Source organism: Hyaena hyaena, unplaced genomic scaffold (assembly GCF_003009895.1).
Source record: "Hyaena hyaena isolate Hyena2069 unplaced genomic scaffold, ASM300989v1 scaffold_207, whole genome shotgun sequence".
Classification (NCBI taxonomy): domain Eukaryota; kingdom Metazoa; phylum Chordata; class Mammalia; order Carnivora; family Hyaenidae; genus Hyaena; species Hyaena hyaena.
This window is the reverse complement of record NW_024080836.1, coordinates 963,834-990,228: the sequence shown is the minus strand read 5'-3', so window position 1 is coordinate 990,228 and position 26,395 is coordinate 963,834. Positions and strand designations below refer to the sequence as shown.

The 26,395-nt window shown below is 36.9% G+C and overlaps 1 protein-coding gene and 1 long non-coding RNA gene across 3 annotated transcripts in view; one reads left to right on the top strand and one right to left on the bottom strand.

The window, feature by feature from the left end:
* The first annotated feature begins 6,297 nt into the window (after nt 1-6,297).
* LOC120238323 lies at nt 6,298-12,031 on the top strand. 2 transcript variants are annotated; one of them, XR_005530180.1, is made up of 3 exons: nt 6,298-6,366; nt 7,343-7,452; nt 12,010-12,031. It is a non-coding gene; the product is annotated as an uncharacterized LOC120238323 (long non-coding RNA). The 2 variants fall into 2 exon arrangements; XR_005530181.1 differs by lacking the exon at nt 12,010-12,031 and adding an exon at nt 10,733-10,813.
* A 349-nt stretch (nt 12,032-12,380) lies between these two features.
* The window catches only part of SLC38A11 (solute carrier family 38 member 11), a 51,561-nt gene continuing 37,546 nt past the window's right edge, over nt 12,381-26,395 (bottom strand). The window contains exons 9-11 of the mRNA XM_039242004.1: nt 25,306-25,418; nt 22,578-22,709; nt 12,381-12,674 (exon numbers count right to left, since the gene is read on the bottom strand). Coding sequence (XP_039097935.1) covers nt 12,381-12,674; nt 22,578-22,709; nt 25,306-25,418 — 539 coding nt within the window. The remainder of the gene's footprint in view (nt 12,675-22,577; nt 22,710-25,305; nt 25,419-26,395) is intronic.

Here is a 26,395-nt window from a genome sequence, read left to right as displayed (position 1 = left end):
GAATTCTGTACATTGATTTTGTATCCTATGACTTTGTTGAATTCATGTAACAGCTTTAGTGATATTTTGGTGGAGTCTTTCAGGTTTTCCACATAGAATATGTAATTTGAGAATAGTGAAAGTTTGGTTTCTTCCTTGCTGATTTGGATGTCTTTCCTTCTTTCTTTTCTTTTCTTTTCTTTTCTTTTCTTTTCTTTTCTTTTCTTTTCTTTTCTTTTCTTTTCCTTTTCTTTTCTTTTCTTTTCTTTTCTTTTCTTTTCTTTTCTTTTCTTTTCTTTTCTTTTCTTTTTGCTTTTCCATCTGATTGCTGAGGCTAGGACTTTTAGTACTGTGTTAAATAACAATGGTGAGAATGAACATCCCTGTCTTATTCCAGACTGTAAAGGAAAAGCTCTCAGTTTTTTCCCATTGAGGATGTTAGCTGTGGGTCTTTCGTATATGGCCTTTATTATGCTGAGGTATGTTCCCTCTATCTCTACTTTGTTGAGGATGTTTATCAAATTTTGTCATATGCTTTTTATGCATCTATTGAGAGGATCACATGGTGCCTTAAATGTTTATGCTCTTTCTTTCTTTTAATTCTATTCCTAAGAATTTATCATGAGAATATAATGAAATATGGCATAAATATTCACATTAAAAATGTTCATTGATGTTATTATGATAAAAATGAGAAATATCCTAAAATCAGAACAACAGGAGAATTATTATGGAACATATAAAAAGTGGCATATTATACAGCAGTTAAAAATCATTGACCATGAAAACTTTTAATCTCAAGTGAAAATGCTCATAATATTACGTACAAAAAATTGAATACCAAACTTTATAAAGGAAGGCCTATTTCTCTGACATCAAAACTTCCTTATCACCAAATGTGTGATGTTCCCCCTGCCCCCCTGACAATTCTCTGATATCTACTGGATGTGCTACAATTCAATTCAATCCTGACACTATTTACCTGGAGATAGCATCAGATGTCACAGATTAAGAGCTCAGTCCTCACAAGACTGCCCCTACTTCAGATGCCAGTGATACGTCTAGACTTATATTGCTGACTCACCAGCTATATATCAAGGGTTCCCAAAATCCCCTCCTCAGATTAGATGACTGCTAGAATAGCTAACAGATGTCAGGAACAGCTTACTCACTAATAATGGGTTATTCTGAAAGGTAGAACTCAGGAAGAGCCAAATGGAAGCGATGCATAGAGCATGGTATTGAGGCTGGTGGACAGCACAGAGCTTCTACACCCTCTCCAGGCACATGTTAACCAACCAGGAAGCACTTTGAATCATGTTGTTTAGAGTTTTTATAGAAGTTCCATTACTTAGGAAATAATTGATGAAATCATTGGCCGTTAGTGATTAAGTTCAGCCTATCTCCCCATCCCCAGAGGTTGGAGATGGGGATAAAAGTTCAACCTTCTACTCATGCCTTGGTCTTTCTGGTGAACAACCCCCCTACAACCGTAGTTGTAGTTGAATGAACAACTATTTGGGGGAATAGTCCCCCAAAGTTATCTAGGAACTACTAGCCACCAGTCGTTTCACCAGTATACAAAAAGAGTCTCTTATCACCCCAGAGATTCCAGGGTCTAAAAGCCCTTGTACCAGGAATCTGTGCTAAAGACCAAATATTAGAACAAAAGATGCTCATAGCATCTCTATTACTTCAAAAAAAATATGAGTGTTTTAGGAGCTCTGTGTCAGGAACTGGAGGCAGAGACCAAATATATATTTCTTATTATATCACAATAGCATTATTCCAATTTTGGACACAGTCTACATAGAAAATGACTGTAAGGTAATAAACCAAAATATTAACAATAATATAACAAAATATTAGCAAAATCAAAATATTTACAATGTGTGCTTTATAATTTTATAATAAAAATACTTTAAAAGGTGAGTATATTATAATTAATTCAAATCTGGAAGATTATTTTTGTAAAGTATTAACTATCTTGAAGTGAAGAATGACTTTTATGAAAACTATTGAAAAAGCTTAAAAGCAATGTATTTAGCAATATAGAATGAAAAACTTGTTAGGTAAAATAATGATTACCAAAATTAAAAGTTAAATACCAAATTTTTAAAGTTACTTCATACATTATTTATAAAGGCATGATATCATTTTCTCCAATAAAAGCCAAAACCACAATGAGAGAAAATAAGTGTAATATAGTGCATACAGTAATTCACATTATCAATAAGCATAAGAAAAATTCTCATAGCAACCTAGTATATAATGATTTCTTCATTTTACAGATTAGAAAGGAGGGAAAAAGGTTAAATTGGGGCACTTGGGTAACTCAGTTGGTTAAGCATCTGACTCTTGATTTTAGCCCCGGTCTTGATATCAGGGATGTGAGTTCAAGCCCAGCATTGGGTTCTGTGCTGGGCGTGAAGCCTATTTAAAGAAAAGGGGGAGGGGTTAAATCACTTGCTTACATGACTAAGGACAAAGTTGAGATTCATCCTTCTAACTTTGGACTCAGCCTTTCTGCCTCCTCACACTGATGACTGAGGAAACCCAGGTGTCTGCCACTTAGATAAGGACTTTTTGTGGCTCACACTATAGTCAAGAGTTCTTGTGGTTGGAATGAGGAATATCCTCCATTCTCTGAATACCAGACCTCACTAAATTTAAATTAAATGATATTACTCATTGTTTGCTTCAAAATAGAGCATACTTTTTTTCATTAAGTATTTATTCACTTATTTATCTATTTATTTAATTTATTTTGAGAGAGAGAGAGCACTCATGCACTAGCAAGGGAGTGGCAGAGAGAGACAGAAATCACAAGCAGGCTCTGCACTGTCAGCACAGAGCCTGATGTGGGCTCACACACCGTGAGATCATGACCTGAGCTGAAATCAAGAGTCAGCCACCTAACCAACTCAGCCACCCAGGTGCCCCTCATTAAGCTTTAAATGTTAACAAAGTAAAAATATATTCATCTTTATTAAAGAAAATATATTTTAAGTTGTTCTTCATTGGAGAATATGTCTTATGATAGTGCATATTTTGTTTAATTGATGATTTAATCTAGAAGTGACATAAGGAGTATTTTTGGTGACTTTCATACATTTATCTATTAAGTTATCCTCTCCATGCGTTTAAATATAAATGCTATTATGTTCAGGCTTTAAAAATATTTAATGTGGCGATAATCTTCTCCGCTCTCTTCCCCCCCCCCCCCCCTCCAGATATGGCCATAAATTCAAAGCACATTCCCATGGTAAAAAACTTTCTGACTTATTCATTAGGGCTTTTTACATACAAACTAGAAATCAACAGGATGCCTTAAAATTTGTCATTTGTAGCATTGTTTCTACCATAGTTAAAAAGAAATTGCCATTTTGATCTAAAGAAAAGGTATGACTAGTTTGTTTCAATTCTAGACAATGTTGGGGAAAACAACGAATTTTTGATTGCATGATTCTTGTGTAAAAAACACAATAACAGAAATAGGCTTGAGTGTTATAGCCGCAGATCATGATTTACGGTCATTTTTCCTCCCCAAATCCCAAGAAATGTGTTATCACAATTCTTAGAAGTAACAGAAGCCCTTCTGTGGGCATAATAGGTTCTCCAGGAGTTGGTTTTCTCTTTAACTAACTTTCCTAGTTGATTCCAATAAGGCCCCCTCCCAAAAGACAAGGCTGTGTACATTAGTGCTTCTCAAACTCGTACATGAACAGTGTTGGACTGTTACAATGCAGATTCTAGTTTACTAAATTTGAAGTGGAGCCTGAAATTCTGTTTTTTTTTTTTTTTATTTTTTTCAATGTTCTTATTTATTTCTGAGAGAGAGAGAGAGACGGTGTGAGCAGGGGAGGGTCAGAGACAGAGGGAGACACAGAATCTGAAATAGGCTCCAGGCTCCGAGCTAGCTGTCAGCACAGAGCCTGACGCGGGGCTCGAACCCATGAACCGTGAGATCATGACCTGAGCCGAAGTCAGATGCTTAACTGACTGAGCCACCCAGCTTTCCCTGAAATTCTGTATTTCTAAAGAGCTCTCAGATAATGCCAATGCTGCTGATCCATAAGCCATACTTCTCAGGGCAAAGCAGTGTAACCACCTCCTAGCTCTTGATCACCAGTAGATGCTGCACATCTGAACCCCACTATGGGCTTAATGCATTTGTCTTACCTTGTCTGTGTTTGGGCTCTATTCTTCTTTTATGGAACTTTTTCCAATGAAAGGGGGGCAACTAAAGAACTTACGGATCTATTTTCCACAATTATTAAATATTTTGTGTAGTATTTCCTGCAAATATCTTTCTCATAAGTGGAAAAGCAGGAATGGTGACAAGACAGAAGAGAATGAGAACCGCTTCTGCACGCTGGTCAGCAATGGCAGCCATAATTTCTACATTGACCTAATGGTAAAATAAGTGAAGTTGCTGAAGGATTGCTCTAACTCCCTGTGAGCTCCCGTCCTTCAGTGGGATCAGCTCCTTAGAATTGTGGTGCTTTGGTGCTGCTCCATATCTGTTTTATGGTCTCTACGTTGTCCTCCCTTCCCTTGCTTAACCTCCCATCAACACCAGCTCTCTTAGTTCAATTCATAACATTTTTGAACAATTATTTTGTACAAGATGGTCTAAGCACTGCAAAGGAATAAAAAGAGTGCTGGTGTTAATCTGTTTAATATTTATTTAGAAAAAAATTAAAAGAGATCCAAAAATAAAGAAGGAAGCAGTTCCAGAACAGCTCTGTATTTTTTTTCCATCAGAGGACATAAGGCAGTACCTAGAAGGTCAACATTAGAGGAGACCTTGCAGAGAAGATCGTCAAGTTCAGTTTTTATTCAGCAATGAACTGCCCCTATGACATTGTGGGCAATTGTTTTTCCAACCTCCGAGTTGCCGCAGGCACAGAAGGCTCACTAAGTCCCAGAGTAGCCCATGCCAACATTAGTGAACTCTAATTACTAGAAAGTTCTTATTTACACTGGATTGTTCCTTCTATTAGCCATCAGATATATACCTTTTTCTTGGAGTAGAAGAAAAGCTATGGTCTGCCGGAGAAGGCTGGGAAGACTTTTCAGAAGAGGAGGCATTTGGGCAAAATCTGAAGTTGGGCTGGAATATAGGGAGGTGGAGAGAAGTGCGGAGGGTGGCATTCTCATTTAAGGCTACCCTTAAAGTTTAGAGCTACTCTTCCTAATTATTATTCTGGATTCTTCAATTTATGCCTCAATGTTAAGGAATGACTGTTCTAAATACTGAAAAGCCATCAACAATATGTCACATGCCGTGGTATCATTTCATAGAAGATATTTGAGAAAGTCAGTAGAGAAATTTTTCAGATTTTCCTCACAAAAAGCAGATGATTATCCACCCACTACTGCCAGGCCTGCTCTAATGTAATTCTGAAAGGCCAGATTTATCCAGAGTGCAAAGGAAGTGGGCAGACACACAGCTGTTGTTTGGAGAATAGTACTGGTGTTGAGGTGAAAAATTACAATGGCTGAAGACCCGAAGGCCTTGAGGCCTTGGGGGCGGGGGGGGGGGCGGGGGGAGTGGGGAAACAATTTAAGTCACGTGGGTTAGCTTTGTTGGGAAACCATAGTGGTCAACCTTCTGTTACCCATTTGGATAGAACAGCTCCTATTTAAAGCCATGAGCCCACATTTGAATTTTATGCAAGGCAGAAGTCTTCTGGGCTTCTCTTTTTATGGAGAGCAAAGTCACCAGAAATGTAATTCAGAATATAAATCACAGGGTACGTGTATGTAAGGAAATGTCTACTTTAAAAGATCAGATTGTCTTCTGAAATAAAGAGCCTCTCCCGCTCTGCTTATCCAATCAAGCAGCCCCTTCTTAAAAACCAGGGTTTTCTAAGCCTTATTTTTCTAAATGTTTATTAAAAAAAATTTTTTTAATGTTTATTTCTTAAAGAAAGGAAGAAAGACATAGCACAAACAAAAAGGAGCAGAGAGAGAGGGAGACACAGAATCCAAAGCAGGCTCCAGGCTCCAAGCTGTCAGCACAGAACCCGATGTGGGGCTTGAACCCATGAGAGGTGAGATCATGACCTGAACCTAAGTCGGACACTCAGCCGACTGAGCCATCCAGACACCCCAATTTTTCTAAATGTTTAAAGGTAAATTCCTTCCCTTGTTTATTCTCACAGATTTTTAAATAAATCTAAATTCATTTTATAATGCACTGAGACAGAGCACATAAAACCCAAGGTCATATTACACAAATTCCAGCTTATCTACATTTTATACACGGAGGAACAATAGTTAAAAGTTGTAACTTGGAACATTCTTTTTAAGACTTTACAAGAATGCAAACTTGTGTAAGAAAAGTCAGAAGTCACCCAAAGACTGCCATTCTGGGATAAGGTAATTTTTTTTTTTCTCTCTCTCTTTCTCTCTCTCTCTTTGTGAATGCTTTACTATTTTCTCCCTCAGAATGTAAAGATTAAAGAAGAATGTTGTTTTGCAATGGGGCCTGACTGTAAGAAGCCTGGGCTGGGTTTGTTTTTCTGGAATTGGCTTTGTCCTCTGGCAAAACAAAATTTAAAAATGATAAATACACAGCTGCCACTGTGTCTTGGAAATAAACATTTCCAAAGCCTTTCAAACTTAAAAACTGCAAACTGATATGTTGCCCAAAGTGTTGTTCTTAAATTTTGCATGTGTGCTCCTCAGCCACCTCTTGTTTTCAGCGCTCTCTACAATGACTGAGCTGTCTGCTGAGATTAGGCAAGGCGATAACTGTACCTAAGTCATAAACATATTTGGTTTAAAGTTTTCACACTTACTTGTTTTCTTTTTGTTTTTTTAAAGAATAATATTTAATAAAGGGGTTAATGTAAGTTTTCTTGGTGGGTGATAAATTGGAGTTAAATACATATAAATTAGATAAATTCAAATCATTAAATATCAGCTAAATGAGTAAATGAGTAAATGAATGAGCATACACTGGTAAAAAAAGAAGACTAAATATGACATGGTCTTAGGTCTTAAGGAGCTTATAATAAAGAAAAGATATAAGTAAATGTTTAGTTATTAGTCAAAACAAGTGAAAAGATATGTGCTTATTGGTATTTACTTGAAGAGTCCTTTTATGACTATCCCAAATAATTTCTCTGAAGGTTCTGTGCATAATAAAGCAAAAGAAGAAACCCAACTCAATTATTTAAACCACCTTGTTAGATGAATGACTACATTGCATTAAAATGCTACTTTATAATGACAATCATTATAGCAGAAAAAAAACCCCAATAAAATAATACATACGGCTACTGGTACAATTAACCGTTTTCCCTTTGACACCATCAATCTCATGTCAAATACTTGTGTTTACTATATTCAGGTCTCCTTGCCATGAGATATGAACAAGAAAAAGAAGCTTTAGAGCACAGTGTTGGTCCTCAAGGAGCTTGCAGTCTGGTTAGACAGAAAGAGAGGTTTTCTTCAGACAATGTAAGTATAAGAATCACAGAATTCCAAAGAAGGAACTGACTTGCAGCTAAAGTTTTCAGTATGTATAGCACTGGGAGAATATCGAAGGATTGACAGAATTTTGATGAGAGGGACGGGTTGGATATTCAAGTGAGAGAATGCCAAGAATTGAGGGGCAAAGGCAAAAGTGGCAAAGAGCAGTTTTAGTGTAAAGGAATGTGTTATGTTAGACTCAAGAGTCCCTTCCTGTAGTTCCAGGAAGATAAGACCAGAATGCCATGTTTAGGCCATATTATGAAAGTTTTAAATCCAGGCTAGAGTTTGTAGTTTGTATTTTATTCAATAAGCACAAGTTTCATGGAAAGATTTTGAGCAAGCAAATGATGTTATCAAACATCAATTTAATAATGTTAGTTTAATAAGATGAATCTCACAGTGATACCCAAATCACCATTAATGGAGAGGAGACCATAGGCAAAAAATACTTAGGTAAGAGGGTGCGGCATTAAGGTCAGGATCACAATCCAGAATCAGGTGGAAGTTAGACATGGACAGACTAAATTTGTGTGTGTGTGTGTGTGTGTGTGTGTGTTCATAGAGCACTTAGAATATTGTTATTAATGAATAGTATAATAAGAGCTCAAAAGGTAAATTTATTGATAATCTTCATTGTGGGTAAGCAAACATTAGTGGAATGATTACTAAAAGTGTCCTATACAACACAACTACAGGAATTCTTTATCTGCATGATGTTATCATGAGTCTAGTCCAATTATACTCCTGTTCCATATGTAATTTTCCAAATAAGACATTCCATTGAGAGTTTAGTCCTAGGAAAACTTGGTGTACTTTTAAGGAACTGGAATATTTCCTTCCTTCTTCTCTTCCTATGAAGCTCAGATAGTCTTCCCTGAATGCCTGTAGGCCCCAAACCAGGCTTTCAGTTTAACCACGGCAGCTGTGTTGATTTTAGACTGTAATCTCTGTTTTCTTCTTTGTTGTTAACTCTCCTCCCCTCCTGTGTCATTACTCTTCACTAATCTTACAGTCTTGGTTTCTCCTCTTCCCTCTGTAAGTGTCTCTAAATGGTTTTTCAAAGAGACAAAGGATAAGGACATTTAATATGTACCAGAGCTCTCCTCCCTCTGTCTCTAGCCTCGTTTTCTTCCCGAGCTCCAGCACAGCATTTCTACATCTTGTTTGTATTTTGCCCAGCCTCTAAACAGATGGCACCATCTAGTATCTCTCTTATGTCCTACCTCCAACGATATTCAAATGTGATCTTAGAGCCCACAGCAGCAGCGCCACCTGGGAACTTTTCAGAAATGCAAATTCTCGAGGCTCACCCCAGAGCACTGAACCAGAGACTCTGGAGGTGGGTCTCAGCAATCTGTGTTTCAATTAGTTGCCCAAGAGATTCAGACACATGTTGAAGTTTGATAACCACTGCTCCAGAGAATGTGCTCTTTTTTCTCTCTCCCAGTCTACATGGTTCCCCAGGTTCCCCAACTCATGATGTCTCTCATCCATTCTGCATGTTTGCTCTGTTATCAGGGCAAATTCTTTATACACTTTTCAGAATAATTATAAATTCCTAAAGAAGCCTATCTGATTGGTGTAGCTAATTATTAGCCCCAGCACAGTTAGCATTTATGAGCACCCCACCTCAAGATCAGTGGCTGGCCCAGGTCCTGCCAGCGGCCAGCTCAGCTAAAAAACAAAACAAAACAAAACAAAACTGAACCCAAACCAGACTAATACTGTTTTCCTGAGAAGATGGCAGCAGATAAGCCAGAAAGAGGACTGCTTCTGTCTAATAAATTAATCTTTAATTTAAACTGATGTATGCAGTATGTCTTCAGCAGAGGACTAGTGGGGATTTTTTTAGTTGGATAACCTGGATTTCAGGGTCCTTTTAGGAAAGACAAGAGACAACCATTCCAGCTTGACACCATTGGAAATAGAGGCAAGGAGGTCTCTCTGCTCTGATATTTGAAGACGGTTCAAGTTAGGGTTGAGATGAAAGGCCATATTATAAATTGTGACACGGACAAGGATCCAATTCACAAATTATACAGGTGCCATCCAATCTTAAAGGAAATGTATTACTAGATGCTTACATTAGTGTGTAAGTATACTATTCCCTTTCTTTATTTCTTAAATGAAGAAGCACTTTATAATTCCAATTGTAGTAATAACCTTAGAAATTAGTTTAAAGTCCTCAGGTTGCTTTGTAAGGGGCAACAAGTAGCAGGGAGGGAAGGGGTTTCAGTAGAAATCTCCTATTGAATTGAGGTAGAAAATAGAAGTGGGGGAGATTCTCAAAGTTTTGCATGGTAGCAAAATAAAGATAAAGAAACAGACAAATATTCCTGCAAAATAGATATGAGTTTCTAAGATTTATTCTATCATAATTTGAAAGATGTAGAGGGGCACCTGGGTGGCTCAGTTGGTTAAGTGGCTGACCTTGGCTCAGGTCATGATCTCACCGTTCACAAGTTTGAGTCTGGTGTTGGGCTCTGTATTGACAGCTCAGAGCCTGGAGCCTGCTTCAGATTTTGTGTCTGTCTCTCTGTGCCCCTCCCCCACTCATGCATGATCTCTCTCTCTCTCTCTTTCTCTCTAAAAAATAAATAAAATTTTTAAATATATGTATAAAGAAGAAAGATGTAGCTAATAACTGGGTCCAAGGCAATTTTGTTCTACATTTGATTAGGAATAAAAATAAAAACTAAACAAAACAACCAGAAAAAATATTTACTAGGCATCAATGCAATACTCAGTTCCTACCAGGAGTTTTTTTTTTTTTTTTTTTTAACCTACTTGAATACTCAAGGTTAATTTAACTTTTGGTATCTGAAGCAATACCCAAACTACAAGATAATAGATGGTTAAGTGCTAGATTACATTATCCTTGATGCACTTCTCTTTGTACACTCTTGGAATCTCATCTCTTCTGACTTTATCTAATAACTATGTAGGTCAGCATTTTTTAGTCTTGAGCAATGCAGAGAGACTGCAGCAAAAATTTCTTACATTCCCTCATTATGGAATCAAAGTATTTTTATTTTTACTTTTTTACCAAAACATGTATCAATCTAAAAATAGGCACATGCCACTTAACCTTATGATTCTTAAACAACTATAAAAAACAAATCTACAACTCAAATACAGAAAAGCTATATAGTCAACAGCATTTAAACTAATTGAGGGGCATGGATAATGTTTTATTGAAGCAAAAATCATACTCTGAGCCTGAGCATGGTTTTGCCTAAAGTACCGCTTTCTTTGCTGTCCACAGGTCTTTCTTACTATGAGTTGTGTGATGACTCAGCTCCCACCTCTTCATTCAAACCACTGTGAAACTATCCTTTATACACTTCCTGGGGGTTCTTTTTGTTTTGTTTTGTTTTGTTTTTTGTTTTTTAACCATGATTTGGATAAACACATCGTGTATTCGCTCTGCTTGTGATATTTTCTGTTTGGCAAAGGTTAATAAGTGCTATGGATTGTCAACTTGAAACGCAAATGAAATGGTGAGAAATAAAAGTTGAGGTGATTTGATGTACCCGAATTTTGTTTGGCTACTTTTAAAAGATTGTCATAGATTTGAAGATATGAAATCCTCATGAAAAGATATTTTAAAATCCTCTTTAAAAACTGAGGGCAGCTGTGGAGGGCACAGCTGTGCCTACCAGTCCCCTAAAAGGAAGCATGTGGTGCCCCAGGCACCAAAAGCCAGCAACCACCTCTCGGTGCCTGTAGGGTTTGATCAGCTGCAAAGAGCTGCCTAGTCCAAGGCCTCGTCCTCCACGGGTGCCCACATTTCAAGACCGATGGAGGCAGTGGTATTACAACTTGGCTATTTCACCTGAACAGGGACAACTCTTAAAGGGCCACATATGCTCCAGTTTCCCCATGGACTTGGCTGAGGCTTTGTTGGCCTGCACTGCAGTTCTATCTCGCCCTCCTGATACTGCTTTCCTCCCTTCTTCCATTAGTGATGATCCTTAATAAACACCCTGCAAGCCAAACTCCATCTTAGTGACTGTTAAGTAGAATCCAGTCCACAAGAACACTTGAGAATCTCCCTGAGGATCCCAGAAGAGTGAGAATACCTCTTCTGTAGCCCCGATTCATCTTGCATGGGTCTAGTTGCAAATTTCAGCTTTCAGTTGTATACTCCCACCAGTACTTGAAATCAATGGGTCCAAAGCTGACACGTAACTGATCTCTTGGGCTTGTGCCTCAGAGCAACTTGTGGGTTTCCCTCCCCTGTTTTATAATCTGTATAATGGCACTACCATTGTATTCCCACAGGATGAAAACTTGAGAGGGATTTTTCATTCTTCACACATCTTACTCTATACAGTATGTTATTCATGCTTCTTAGCACAGGAAGAACTTTACTCACTTCTCCAGGAATTCACTCCCCTCTAAACAAAGGATGCTGTTGAAATTATAATGGAGACATTCACTTTGCTCTCGGGATATCTATTCCCTTTAACAGTTTTCACTTTCCCTTCTCTTTGATTCTGTAAACTTTAAAATACACAACGATTTTTTTTTCTCATGAAGGATACGTACGCAAAATTTCAACCCATATTCATCTACTTATTTTGGAATGCAATATGGTGGCTCATCTGTCAAATACAAGAATGATGCTTTGAGAGGATGGCAGCAAGTGGCAAGGCCTTTACTTTTCCTCCCACAATTAAGATTACTGCAGCCGAGTCATTAAATTTTTTTTATGTTTCAAATAAAACAACAAAATAATAAAATACAATTTTTTTCTTCTTTATCTTCTATATTGGCCTAAAGAGTAAAGAAAACCAAGTCTTGATAATAAATGCCAAAATGATAATTTTATAATATACAGACTAAAAACGTGTAAATGCTACACAGTTTAGAAGTCTATGAAAACATACATACTTTTGAAAGTAGTCAACTCATTGAAAGATACTGATGTTTAAAACTGAAGGTTGTGTTGTTAATTTAAAATGAGAAACTGAGATGTTTATGAGAGAGAAATTGTCAGGAAAGCAGTAGAACATTTCCTGCCCGTGGGTGCAATCTTGAGGATTTATGATGGCCATGACGAACCCAACAGCCATCACCACAGCACCGACAGGAAGCATGACACAGGCCATAATCTTATCTGAGTGTGTCCTCGGTTCTTCAGACAGTTTCAGATAACATGCTGATGGAATGATAAAAATTAGTGGAGCTGCACAAAGCACACCCTGCATATTGAAAACAAGAAATAATAATGTGTTACTGAATGAAGCATTCCTTGGACAGTTTTTAAAACACATTTATGAAATGTATTTGTTATTGTACACATTAAAGGTTTAATAGGTTTAGTAGAATCAAACAAAGGAAGGAAAAATAATCCAAGAAAAACTTAGGAATAGGTTTTCCCCTTTCTGATGATGTATTTACAAATGAGAACAATAAAATAATATAATAGTATATCAGACTAAGAAAAAAATGATCAGAAAATAATAATTTAGGAAATAAAACAGACGATACAACCAATTTCTGGCGAACTCTTGAAACGTCTCATATTTTCAGTCACGTCTTTATACTCCTTATTTCAAATTACTGAGTACCTACTATGCTCTTCAAATACGAGAGGTCTATTTGTCGTTTGTGTCCAAGAAGACTATTGGGAGGTGTGCTGGGGAATTAGCTTTCCTCTTTTTTGACTTTGTATGAAAGTAGGTGCCCCTCGATATGAAAAAAGGTAACTATTACCCCAAGGGCACTTAACATGAAAGAGCATTTCTAAATTCTCTTTCAAGTAAAACTAAACACGTTAATTACTCTAGAAAATTGCAGAACTAAATGACTATGACTCATTCACCCTCCCCCACATGAGCTTATGGGTAAGTCCAACCTGAGGGGGCATGTCAGATTGAAAATTATGGGGAGTAATGTTGTCTACTATAAAAATACCAAGAGTTATTGGCTTAAAAGAAAAAAATACTTTTCCCTTGAGGCTACATTTGCACTAGACCCTTTACAAATGAAATAATGTTAAAATTTAATCCATTTTAGGCAATATAGACTTTTAAAATTATATTAAATATGAATTATATATTAAACAAAATGTAACACATATTCCTAAGATATAATAAATATAATCGCATAACAAATGATATTCTCTTTAAAAACATTTTTTTAACATTTATTTATTTTGAGAGAGACAGAGCATGAGTGGGGGAGGGGCAGAGAGAGAGGGAGACACAGAATCTGAGGCAAGCTCCAGGCTCTAAGCTGTCAGCACAGAGCCAGAGGTGAGGCTCGAACCCACAAACTGTGAGATCATGACCTGAGCTGAAGTTGGATGCTTAACAGACTGAGCCACCCAGGCACCCCACAAATGATATTCTCTTAAGTCACAAAACACAACTTTTTAAAAACAGACACTTAATAGCAAATGTGATATTGGTTTAGAATTAAAAGCTAGGTTTCCTTAAATATGTTTTGCTACATTTGAAAAAGTTATAATGGAAATTTTTAAATATACAGAAAAGTAGAAAGAATAGTATAATGAAACCCTATACACCTATCACCTATGGTTTGAGAGCTTTTTGACATAATTTTGGCAGATTTTCCCCAGGGAAAAATCACAGAAAACTGATTTTGAAGCTGGATGATGTAAAAACAGATTATACTTTAAAACAATTTTAGAAGAAATATTTTCTCAATATTATCATTTACTAAAATTACTGTGTTACACTAAGTACCATCCTCATACCAGAAATATTACAACTATGATTCCAAAATTATAATTTTTTAAATCTTTTACAGAAACAGAAGTCCAGAGAAATGAAATGAGATGAGCCAGGCAGTATCTAAATATTTGGAGAATAAGAGGGACCACACTTCATGGAAAATGTGTCTACAGTCAGAGATATAAGAAAGAGAAAGGAGTGCCAAATTGTATTCTTTTTTTAATGTTTATATATTTATTCTGAGGGGGAGAGAGAGAGAGCAAGTGAGAGTGAACTGCGGAGGGGCAAAGGAAGATTGAGAGAGAGAGAGAGAGAGAGAGAGAGAGAGAGAGAGAGAGAGAGAGAATTCCAAGCAGGCTCCACACTCAGCACAGATCCCAAGGCAGGGCTCGATCTCACAAACCATGAGATTGTGACCTCAGTTGAAAGCAAGAGTTGGATCCTTAACCAGCTGGGCCCTCAGGTGCCCCCCAATTGTATTCTAATTTAAAATATAAGGACAATGTAATTTTGTCATTCATAGCACCTGCATAAAAATAAGTACCTACCGAGGTACACAGATTTAAAGAATTGGTTTTCATATGGCAAGAATTGAATGAATTATGGATCCCTTAGGCTGTATCATAACACTTTAAACTGACAGTGTTTTTTAAGTTATGAAAAATATTGTAGAACCCAGTCTGTGTTTATGATAATTACCCGTTTGATTTCTTTGAAAAAAAAATTGAAAACAATGAAAAAGTAATTAAGATATAAATACAGGTATGTGGTATGGGGATGTGTATATGTATAGGGTCTCTTTTTACATGAACAAACGTGATGATAGTTCATCTGGAACTTCAGAGTGTTGAGAGTACTATCAGGATGAAAGCCATCACCAGCTGCTGCTAAGAAGCTGTCATCAGTCAGCGTTTTGGGACTCTTCCAAAACTAACTTGCTGGGCAGTCCAAAGCAATGGGTGTTCTGTTTATGCTATAATTCTTAAGATTCGAGAAAGTAGCAATTAGTGGGAAAACTATATAGCTGATGTTTGTGCTGGAAGAAGTCCAGTTGGGTATCTTGTCTAGATAGCAGTTACTTTCTTAATATTTGGAAGCTCAGTCTTCCTAGAGATTGTTGTTAGGACCCAAGATCTTCAGTGGAATGATAGAGCAATTCCATCTGTTCTATTCCCTGTAAATTCGTCCTGCTTATTTGATCTATTTAATATTGCTTTGTGTGAGATATACACTGCTGGCTTTGGAATAATCTTTGGAACTGCTTGACAGGATGTGAATATCATAACTGTTCATTAAAGGGACAAGCGGGCATCTGGATAGCTCACTGGTTATGCATCTGACTTTTGATTTCAGCTCAGGTCATGATCTCATGGTTAGTGAGTTGGAGCCCCATGTTGGGCTCTGTGCTGATAGCATGGAGTCTGGTTGGGATTCGGTCTTTCTCTGCCCATCCCCTGCTTGTGCTTGCCCTCTCTCTCTCTCTACATAAATAAACATTAATTTTTTTTAAGGTACAATAAGATAAAGCCTTATTTATAAAGGCAGGGCAGCACTATCCTTTGATAATAACACTGTTGATGCCAGGGCATTCTGCCGTTTGCTATAAGGAAATGACAGAAGGTGTCGAAGATTTTCACTGGCAATTCGAATTGGAAAAGTATCTGAATTCTCCTACCAGAATAGAAACCTCTCAGATGATGCAAGGAAGCTGCAAATGAAACAAAAAAAATGCTTATACATCTTCTGAATTTCTACTTTATAAGCAATTTGGACTCATGAAATGTATTCCTATACCTTAAAGAGAAATTCTCTCTAGCTCAGGAGATCTTCGGTAGCTTGGACTATGCCTTGCTCACCCTGATGACCAAATCTCTCCGTGTTGGCTCTCACTGGGTAATTGCCTTGCTTTCTTCTCTCTACTTTAAGCTGTACACAATGCGTGTTGGGCTGGTTACTCTGGCCACAGGCCTCAGCTGCTTCATCTCTTCTCTTTGTACTGCTGCAAGTTAGAAGCCCATAGGGCCCAATTACTGCAGATACCTCTTTTCTCTAATAGCAACATTAGAGCCAAGATGCTGGATTCTTGTTACCAAGAATGGGACTTATATGTACTTTATTTGCTTCTAAAATGAATCCTTTAAAATTGAGGGTGCATTTCCTTTGGAAATATGTCATTATTGTCTACTGCCATGAAAACAATGTAATAAAAGGGAAGCTAAGCTCTAAATAGGGTTTTGCTTTTTATTAAATAACTAATATAACCCCAAATAATTTATCCTCTATTATTTTATAGTAATAGCATTTCCCTAAATTTGCAAACCGAAGGTCTGATTCTATTACATATCTCATCAGTGAAGATCATTAGTCTACTTAGTGATGATTCAGAAGCCACAGTAGAAATTTTTTTTTGAATTCTTAAAGTACAATTATTAACTAAGATAAAAGCTATTAGCTAAAAATTAATTTAGAGGAAAACTTTCAGTTCCATTTTATTTCATCTCCTGGTATTTACTTTACCCCATTATTAAAGTCTAACCATATATATATATTATGGATTACTCTTAACTTCACTTGTAGGTAAATTCAATGCATAGGTTTTTAACTTAAAAAATGGATACAGAAATGAACTTACTGATTTTACATAATTTAAAGGAAATTAAAAAAAGAAACCTGGGCTACAGGGTCTGAAAGCCTGTGTTCAAATCTACATTCTGCCACTTACAACTAGTGTGAACTATTTTAAAAAAACAGTTTTTTCAATGTTTATTTTTTGAGAGAGAGAGACAGACAGAGCACCAATGGGGGAGGGGCAGAGAGAGAGGGAGACACAGAATCCTAAGCAGGCTCCAGGCTTTGAGCTGTCAGCACAGAACTCAATGCAGAGCTCAAACTCACAGCCTGCGAGATCATGACCTAAGCTGAAGTCAGACAACAAACTGACTGAGCCACCCAGGCACCCCTGAACTATTTAATCACTCTGCGCCTCAGTTTCTTCATCTGTAAAACTAATACAGATCCAGGAAGATAATGCATGCAAAACGCTTGGTACAGAGTAAATACTCAGTACATGTTAGCTCACACTATCATTGGGGAGTGGAACACAGCATGCTTCAGGCAGTTCTCAAGTGTGGCATGATCCAGCCTACATTAGTTATTGAGAGAAATAACGCCTCATCTGGCTCTATTAAACGTGTCAAATGTCCACACAGAAGGGAACTGAGTAAAGACCTGAACATGTTCTGCATGTCAAAAGCCTTTTGTCGATTGAAAAAACATAGTCTCAGGTGATCTGTAAAAGAATGGAGATCCTCGACTTTATTACATTCTAACAAAATGCTTTATTTCTTTTGTCCATCTCAGCTTTTCTTTTTAAAAACTTTTTAATTTAAATTTCAGTTAGTTAGCAGAGTGTGATATTAATTTCAGGTGTACAATATAGTGATTCACACTTCCATACATCACAAGTTCTCATTATAATAAGTGCCCTCATTAATCTCCATCACCTATTTAACCCAATTCCCTGTCCATCTCCCCTATTTTGAAGAACCTCCATACTATTTTCCAGAGTGGCTGTACCAGTTTCCACCAACAGTGCAAGAGGGTTCCCCTTTCTGCATCTTCTCTCCAGCAACTGTTGTTTCCTGTGTTGTTAATTTTAGCCATTCTGACAACTGTGAGGTAATATCTCATTGTAGTTTTGTTTTTCCCTGATGATCAGTGATGTTGAGCATCTTTTCATGTGTCTGTTGGCCATCATTTATATGTCTTCTGCCCATTTTTTAAATAGGATTATTCATTTTTTGGGTGTTGAGGTTTGTAGGTTCTTTATATGTGTTGGATACGAACCCTCTATCAGATATGTCATTTGCAAATATTTTCTCCCATTCTGTAGGTTGCCTTTTAATTTTGTTGATTGTTCCCTTTGCTGTGAAGAAGCATTTTATTTTGATGTAGTCCCAATGGTTTATTTTTGCTTCTGTTTCCATTGCCTCAGGAGACATATTTATTTTATTTTATTTTTAATTTTTTAATGTTTTATTTATTTCTAGGAGAGAGAGAGAGACAGCGTGAGCAGGGGAGGGTCAGAGAGAGAGGGAGTCACAGACTGAAACAGGCTCCAGGCTCTGAGCTGGCAGTCAGCACAGAGCCCGACGCGGGGCTCGAACCCACGAACTGCGAGATCATGACCTAAGCGAAAGTCGGACGCTTAACCGACTAAGCCACCCAGGCGCCCCTCAGGAGACATATTTAGAAAGAAGTTGGTATGGGCAGTGTCCAATAGGCTACTGCCTGTGTTCCCCTCTAGGATTTTTATGGTTTCAAGCCTCACATTTAGATCTTTAATCCAACATGGACTTATTTTTGTGTTTGGTATAAGAAAGTGGTCCAGTTTCATTCTTCTGCATGTTGCTGTCCAGTTTTCCCAACAGCATTGGTTGAAGAGATTATTCCTTTTCCCACTGGGTATTCTTTCCTGTTTTGTCAAAGATTAATTGACTATATAGTTGTGGGTTCATTTCTTTAAAACTAGTGTAATTGTCTTGGGTTATTAAATCATAACAGACAACTTCACACTCTTCTTTAACTGTCTTTTTATGAATAACTAGATGACCAGATTTTTAAAAAACTAAAGATCTAGAATCATGCTTTAAATTTTTAAAAAGTTTTCCAAAACCAGGCCAGACCTTGACTTTATAACAGACATTCACCCAATATTCTTATCTGATTATTCTACCACACTGAATTCTGTATTAACTGCAAAAAATTTTCAACATAAATACAATAGGGACACTTTCATGTAATTAAGTATTTACAATTTTATTGTGCAAGGGTCAGAGAGATAAGCAATTAACATAAAGTTATGGTTAAATTTACAAAAAATATCATTACTAAAAAATAAGTCATATATATATGCTTGCTTAACTTAAAGGGAATAGTTAGGCTTTCAACATGTAGTGAGTGACCAGGCAGTTGATAAACATACCCAAATCCTACAATATTAAAAAGGTCCACGCACAATCAAATATGAGCTCAAATGAGACATCTAGCAAAGTAAGAGAAAACAGAGCTGGGGATCGTTCTGTTGATCCTGTCCTCAAAACAGATGAAATATTACTGTCACTGTCAATACCAACCTTATTTTGGTAACATTTTATATCCTGGTGCTATGCTAAGGAATACCTCTTCTGTTCAGGAACATTTGTGGAAATGGTTCCTGATCTGTGGTCCCAAGGGGCAGTAGCCCATGCAGTAATATGAGCACTGTGTTCTTAGCACTATGCCATATGTTGTGGAGGATGGATGAAATAGCCAAGTATCATTCTTGTCTTCAAAGACTTATTCTATGGTAAGGAAGGAAAGCTTACGCACAGTTCAAACAATACATGATACGTGATAGCAATATACAAATCAAGTTAGTTCCTTAAGGTAGTAGTCATCCACTTACATAGACCATAGATCAAGATTAGAACCTGAAATGATTTTGAATGAACCTACGAGCCTTTGGTCTATGCAAAATTGGGAAGTAGGTGAGAGTTACCTTTTTAAAAAAATTTTAATGTTTATTTTTGAGAGAGAGACAAAGCATAAACAGGGGTGGGGCAGAGAGAGAGGAAGACACAGAATCTGAAGGAGGCTACAGCCTCCCATCTGTCAGTACAAAGCCCAACGTGGAGCTCGAACCCATGAACCAAGAGATCATGACCTGAGCTAAAGTTAGACACTCAACCGAGTGAGCCACCCAGGTGCCCCAAAAGTTACTTTTGATATTGTGTATCTCTCCTATGAGCTTTTTTCCATTGCTGGTGGAATAGATGATTCTCCAGGCTCCTGTGGTTTTGAGAAGCTGACTACTCCCTACTTTTCATATAGTCTGCTACAAGAACGTTCCCAATAGTACATTATTGACTGAATCCTCCACTGTTTGTCTGTAACATCAAATCCAAATGGCATTTGGAGGGAACAGTGTCTTGCACACAGACAATAATGCCTTCATCTATCCCTCAACTCTCAACAAAGTGAGTAAATAATGACCTGGGATTCTATCTGTAAAAGTCTGCCCTCCCTGTGGTACAAGTGATGGGATTCTGAGCAGAAATTCCATAAAGATTGTAGAAGAGGAAGAGTAATGACTCTAACGTGGTAGATCCATTTCTATTCATTTCTCATCAATGGCATCACTGTCCCAGCTCCACAAAGTAGAACCAACGAGTCATTCTTGATGTGTCCCTCTATCCCTCTTTGTCACCAAATCCTGTCAATCTTTTCTCACAAATGTTTTCTGGGAACCCATCTACTTTCCTTTCTCTTCTTCATGACTTATATAGTAGCTGAACTTTTCATGTTGAATTTTGAGATTGTATGCTCCATGAAAGCATGGATCCTTTCTGACCTCCTCCCATCATTGTATTTCAATTATATAGGAATAATATATATTTGATCAACAAATACGTGAACTAGAATTTGCACTAGACCTTAAATCTTTGTAAGATTTGGACAGAAATGAGAGGAAAATTATAAGAAAGAATAAATATAAGCCAAGGGATAAAAGAAAATTAATATGGCTTACTCAGAGGCTAAAAATAAGACTGACTAGAGCTAAGGGTAGATTTGGGGAAGAAAACGATAAATAAATTTCCACAAAAGGCATGGGGTCAGATTACAGAGGCAACAGGGTTTATGCTTGCTCTGGTAGGAAAGTAGAGATTTTTAAGCGTTATTATGATACACTGGAAGCAGAACTTAAATACATGCCAGTTGAAGCAAAAAAAAAAAAAAAAAAAAGTATTAATTTCAGATGTGGTATGACAAGCACATAGATTTGGAAGACAGCAGTATAGATTACAAGGGANAAAATAAGACTGACTAGAGCTAAGGGTAGATTTGGGGAAGAAAACGATAAATAAATTTCCACAAAAGGCATGGGGTCAGATTACAGAGGCAACAGGTTTTATGCTTGCTCTGGTAGGAAAGTAGAGATTTTTAAGCGTTATAATGATACACTGGAAAAAGAAATAAAAAAAAAACCAATTAAAAAAAAAAAAAAAAAAAAAAAACAGTATTAATTCAGATGTGGTATGACAAGCACATAGATTTGGAAGACAGCAGTATAGATTACAAGGGAAAGATCTAGAGAAGGAAAAAAAATATGTTAAAGAAAAAGAACTTAGGCTGTAGTAAGTGAATATGGGGTATAACTCTCTTCATTCATTCATATTTAATGAATCTCTCTAGACCTACTTTCATTTAACAAGGGAACTTCCAGATCCACTTAATATATAGTTATTTTTAGTAATATTTTTTAAATGTTAATTTATTTTTGAGAGAGAGAGAGAATGTGAGAGAGCAAGTGAAAGGTAGAGAGAGAGTGTAGGAGAGAAAGAATCCCAAGTAGGCTCTGCACTGTCAGTGCAGAGCCGGATGTGGGGCTCGAACTCATGAACCATGAGATCATGACCTGAACCAAAGTCAGATGCTCAACCAACTGAGCCACCCAGGTGCTCCTAGTAATATTTATGTATTATAGAAAATAAAATATGAAGGGTGCTTGGGTGGCTTAATTGGTTAAGCATCTGATTCTTGATATCAACTCAGGTCAGGATCTTACCACCGTCGGATGGAGCCCTGTGTCAGGCTCCATGTGGAGCCGGTTTGGGATTCTTTCTCTGTATCTGTCTGTGTTTCTGCTCTGCTCATTCTCTCTCTCTCTCTCTCTCTCTCTCTCTGTCTCTCTCACCCTCTCAAAATAAATAAACATTAAAAAAAAAAAAGAAAAGAAAATATGAAAAAGTGCTCCAAACCAGGATGTCTCAACCTCAGCACTACTACATTTTAGATTGGGTAAATCTTTATGATGGGGGCCGTCCTGTGCGCCGTGGAGTCTCGGGCAGCATCCCTAGACTTTGCTCAATAGTTGCCAGTGGCACCCACACACCCAACTATGATAACCAAAAATGTCTGCTGGGTGAGGCAAAATTTCTCCCACTGGAGAACTACTGCTCTAACAGTATATAGTCCTATAGGAGCACCTGGGTGGCTCAGTCATCTGAGCTTGATTAGCATCTGATGACTTGATTTCAGCTCAGGTCATGATTTCATGGTTTGTGAGTTCAAGCCCCACATCAGGCTCTGTGCTGGCAGCATAGGTTTCTCTCTCCCTCTCTCTCTGCACCTCCCCCTTCTCTCTCTCAAAATAAAATTTAAAAAAATAAGCATTTAAAAAAGTATGTAGTTCTATAAAGTATACAATATCATCACTGTAATAGTTATTGTAACTAACACATTTTCATTCCATTTCAGAAAGTGATACTTTTGTTAAAGAAAATACAACCTTTGTTAAATATAAACAGTATTTTTAAGGAGATTTTTATTTTTAGGATAAGAGGTGTAAATTTTAATTGTACTTACGTTGAGCTCTAAAACTCTTCCAAGGCAATCAATCAGCAATGACACAAGCATGGCTATGGTAATGATAACCACTGTTACAATAATGTGGAAGACCAACGAAAGACTCCCACCAAAAAACACATTGGCAATTACCTGCCAAATAAACACATTATTTAGAGAGGGGTTCTCAGAGGCATGCAGGACTTATTCAGAAAGTATATCACATTATAGCACTTAGGACTATATAAAACACTACCAATAAGGCAACAAATCTTAAGCCAGATGAATGTCTTATATTTTCCAAAGTACTGACACACATACACATTTCAATAACATTCTTTGTTGAATTATTAGACAGGAAGTGGGTTATATTACAGACTCAGAATATGGTACATAATGCATGAAAAACCCTATTTCTTAAGTGTAAGAATGATCTTGGCATGTTACCTTAAAAGGTATATGATCCAACAAGGCTGCCACTCATAGAAAGTACATTTGCTATTTTAGATCATCTGAATGAAAGGAGATTGGAGAGATCCAACCAATCTAATAAAAAGCAAATAGTGATCCATTTATGACTGGATAAAAAAAAATCAAATAGAATTTAGAACTAGAAAGAGCTTTAGTTGCCTAGATCCACCTTTCTCAGAGTAATTGGCTCTACAGCAATTCTGAAATATGCTCGTCCAACCTTGGCTTGAGATAGGGCTTGAAACATGGGTAGGGTTTAAAGCAGAATTACAGACTGAGGGAACAGTGTAAAAAGAGCAAAAGAGGTAAGAAGGACAGGAATGATACCTGTGGAAGACAAGGAGGAGAAAGTTTGAATAGGGTTGACTCTGTGCAAGAGAACCCCTGAGACAAGAGTTGAAAATGGTAGAAGGTCAGAAGCTAGAAATTCTTAATGAGGCCAACACTCCCAGCTGTACTAAGTAATATTCCTGGATAAGTAACATTCCCTGCAGACTGGATACTGCCATCACTCTGCTAATAATCAATGGAGATACTAATAACTGTTACTTACTTATGGTTTTACAATTGGTAATGCTTTTCCAGATATTTAAAATTCATTCTTGTAGATGCCTCTGACATAAGATTGTAAGAGTAGAAAGTCACTGAGTGGAGCAGGTTAGCAAGAGACATTCATTAGGGGTCTGGGCAGGCTTTCTGGCACCCTTTTGTGCGGTTGGCTACTTTACCTATGAATAAAAATGTTTTTGACTATGTTTATGCTAACTGTGTGTGTGTGTGTGTGTGTGTGTGTGTGTGTGTGTGTAGACAGGGGAGAGAGAAAAAGGAAGTGAATGAGTGAAGTGTATTTGAGGTTCCTCTGCCTAGTATTTGCTACCATGAGAGATCTTGATTTAGTTCTGTCTTCCTGTCATGGCAGCTCAGAGAGGAAATACAAGTCCCAAGTACTGAAGACATAAGCTGTGCAGGTGGAGTGACTCAGATGGTCCATTAGCAGTTCACCAGAAACCACACGAGAATACACCATCTGTTACTGCTGATCTAGAGATCAGATTTGAACCCAAAGTACTGGGCAGAAGCTAAAATAAAACCATTTCCTGCATCCAACAACAGCAAATACTTTACAGGTTCTTAGATTTAAAAAATCTTCATAAAAGTAAAGTTCAGTCTACTTCCTTCTTATTTTCAAGATAGAGAACTGGCCTGTGATTTACACATTTGTCAGTGAGGACAAGTACTAATTGTAAAAGACATACATAGTGCTGACTATTTCCTTATTCCATTTTGCTGAGTGGTTCCTTACCCCAGCATAGGCATAAGGTAAGCACTGGTCTTCCTCTACCACAGCCGATTAGTTAGTGCATTTAAAGCTCTGTGGCGTTTAGGCATTTCACTTCACACATTAGACCCATTCACATGGCACACTGTGTCAACAGCCTCTAGGAATAGATCCTAAAACTAAGCCCTTTTCAGTGTGATTGCTGAAAGAACCACTGTGAAGCAGGATCATGTTTTTCTGCTGACTGGTAGAGCGGATTTTTCACTGACTGTATAAGGGATTCCCAACAAGCCATGTTATCCAATTTTACACAAAAAGAGTGAGTTCTTTTTCACTTAATCATCCTTCACAAATCCACATATATATATGGATTTGTGACATATACAGCACAAATACATCACAAATCCATATACATGTAATGTACCATCTCTATTGTTTTACATAGTGTAAAAATAAAGATAAATATATTTGTACAAATATATAAATGAAATATATCTGTAAAACTAATGGCTTAAATTGATTTTGGTTTTCTATGTACAGTAAGATATTTTAGTTTTTTAAAACTAACGAAACTGATCAAAATCTGTTCCAAGGTGCCCTCAATACGTGTTGACTTCTGAAACAATCTTAGCAAAAGGACAATTTTGTAAAACACATTTTAAAACTCAGTATTTAATTTCTTTTTAAGAAAAAACAACTTAGTTTGGCTCTATTAAAGGCTGGCATTCATTTTGGAATGCAGTTGTATAAATATTTATACATATCCTAATATAAACTAAACCACCAAATGTGATCTTCAAATCCAACTTTTGAAAAAAATAACTTGTAAACATTTGAATATAAATTTCTCTTTACACTGGTTGAAAAAGAACATTTTATAAATTATATTCCTTGTCATGCACTTGCAAATTTGCAGAATTAAATTATTTACAAACCTTCCTGAATTAAATGTAGTTGAAGGATCAACCAGATAAAGTGTTGGAAAGGAATTGTGCTTACCTCTCTAGTCACAAAGCATTCAATTGGGTATGTTAAAATGACAGTAACTCCATAACAAAACCTTCCAAACGTTACCAGGTCGTCATTTCTGCAATAGTTTTCAAATAAGTCTCCTAAAGAATAATAGAAAATAGATTTATTTCAACTGAATGTTTGAGATAAACACCTAACAAATCAGATATTAGCTATTTGTTATCTAAGTGAAACTACAGAAACTTCATTTAATCAATGGAACAGACTACAAAGGCTAAATATAGCATTTTTGCATTTAGTAACTCTAAAATCATTGACTGATATTAAAACAACTACCTGTGCCAACTTGAAGACAAATGTATCACTAATAGTTTTTCTCTTACTCTCAATGTTTGTTTTTAGTAGATCTGCCTTAAAATTGTATCAACTTCTGAAAAATACTTTTATCTATTGTCTTCTGACACCTGAATCAACTCCCTAAATTCTTGTACACTAGTTGTATAAACTTGCTTCTGGTCTTTGTTTCTGATAAATAAGTGACTTCGTTATTAAAAAAAAAAAAAAAAGTCTGTTAAAATAAACAAATTTCCTTTTGAAATGCTATTCTTAGATCAAGGGCAGTCCTTAAAGGAAGAGTAGACCAGTACATCTGGGGAGCTGAATTTCCTGTAGATTGCACTATAGGGTTCAATCACAAACCCCCAGCCACAGCAAGAATTTACCTTTCATGGTATCTGATGAACCCCAGTATAAGTGCACTGATTTAAAAGTGTGAAAATATGGTTATGTCTGAGAAGAAGCATTATATTTAATTAGTTCCACACTAGACAATGGACATGTACACCTTGAACCAATTCTTTTTTAAAAATCTTTTAATGTTTATTTTTGCAAGAAAGAGGGGGGCAGTTCGGGAGAGGGGCAAAGAGAGAGAGAAACACACAGAATCTGAAGTGGGCTCCAGGCTCTGATCTATTAGCACAAAACCCAATGTGGGTCTTGAACTCACGAACTGTGAGACATGGCCAGAACCAAAGTCAGACGCTTAACTGACTACGCCCCTCAGGCACCCCAAACAAATTCTTATTTAGAGACTATATTTTCTCAGACATCTATGAAG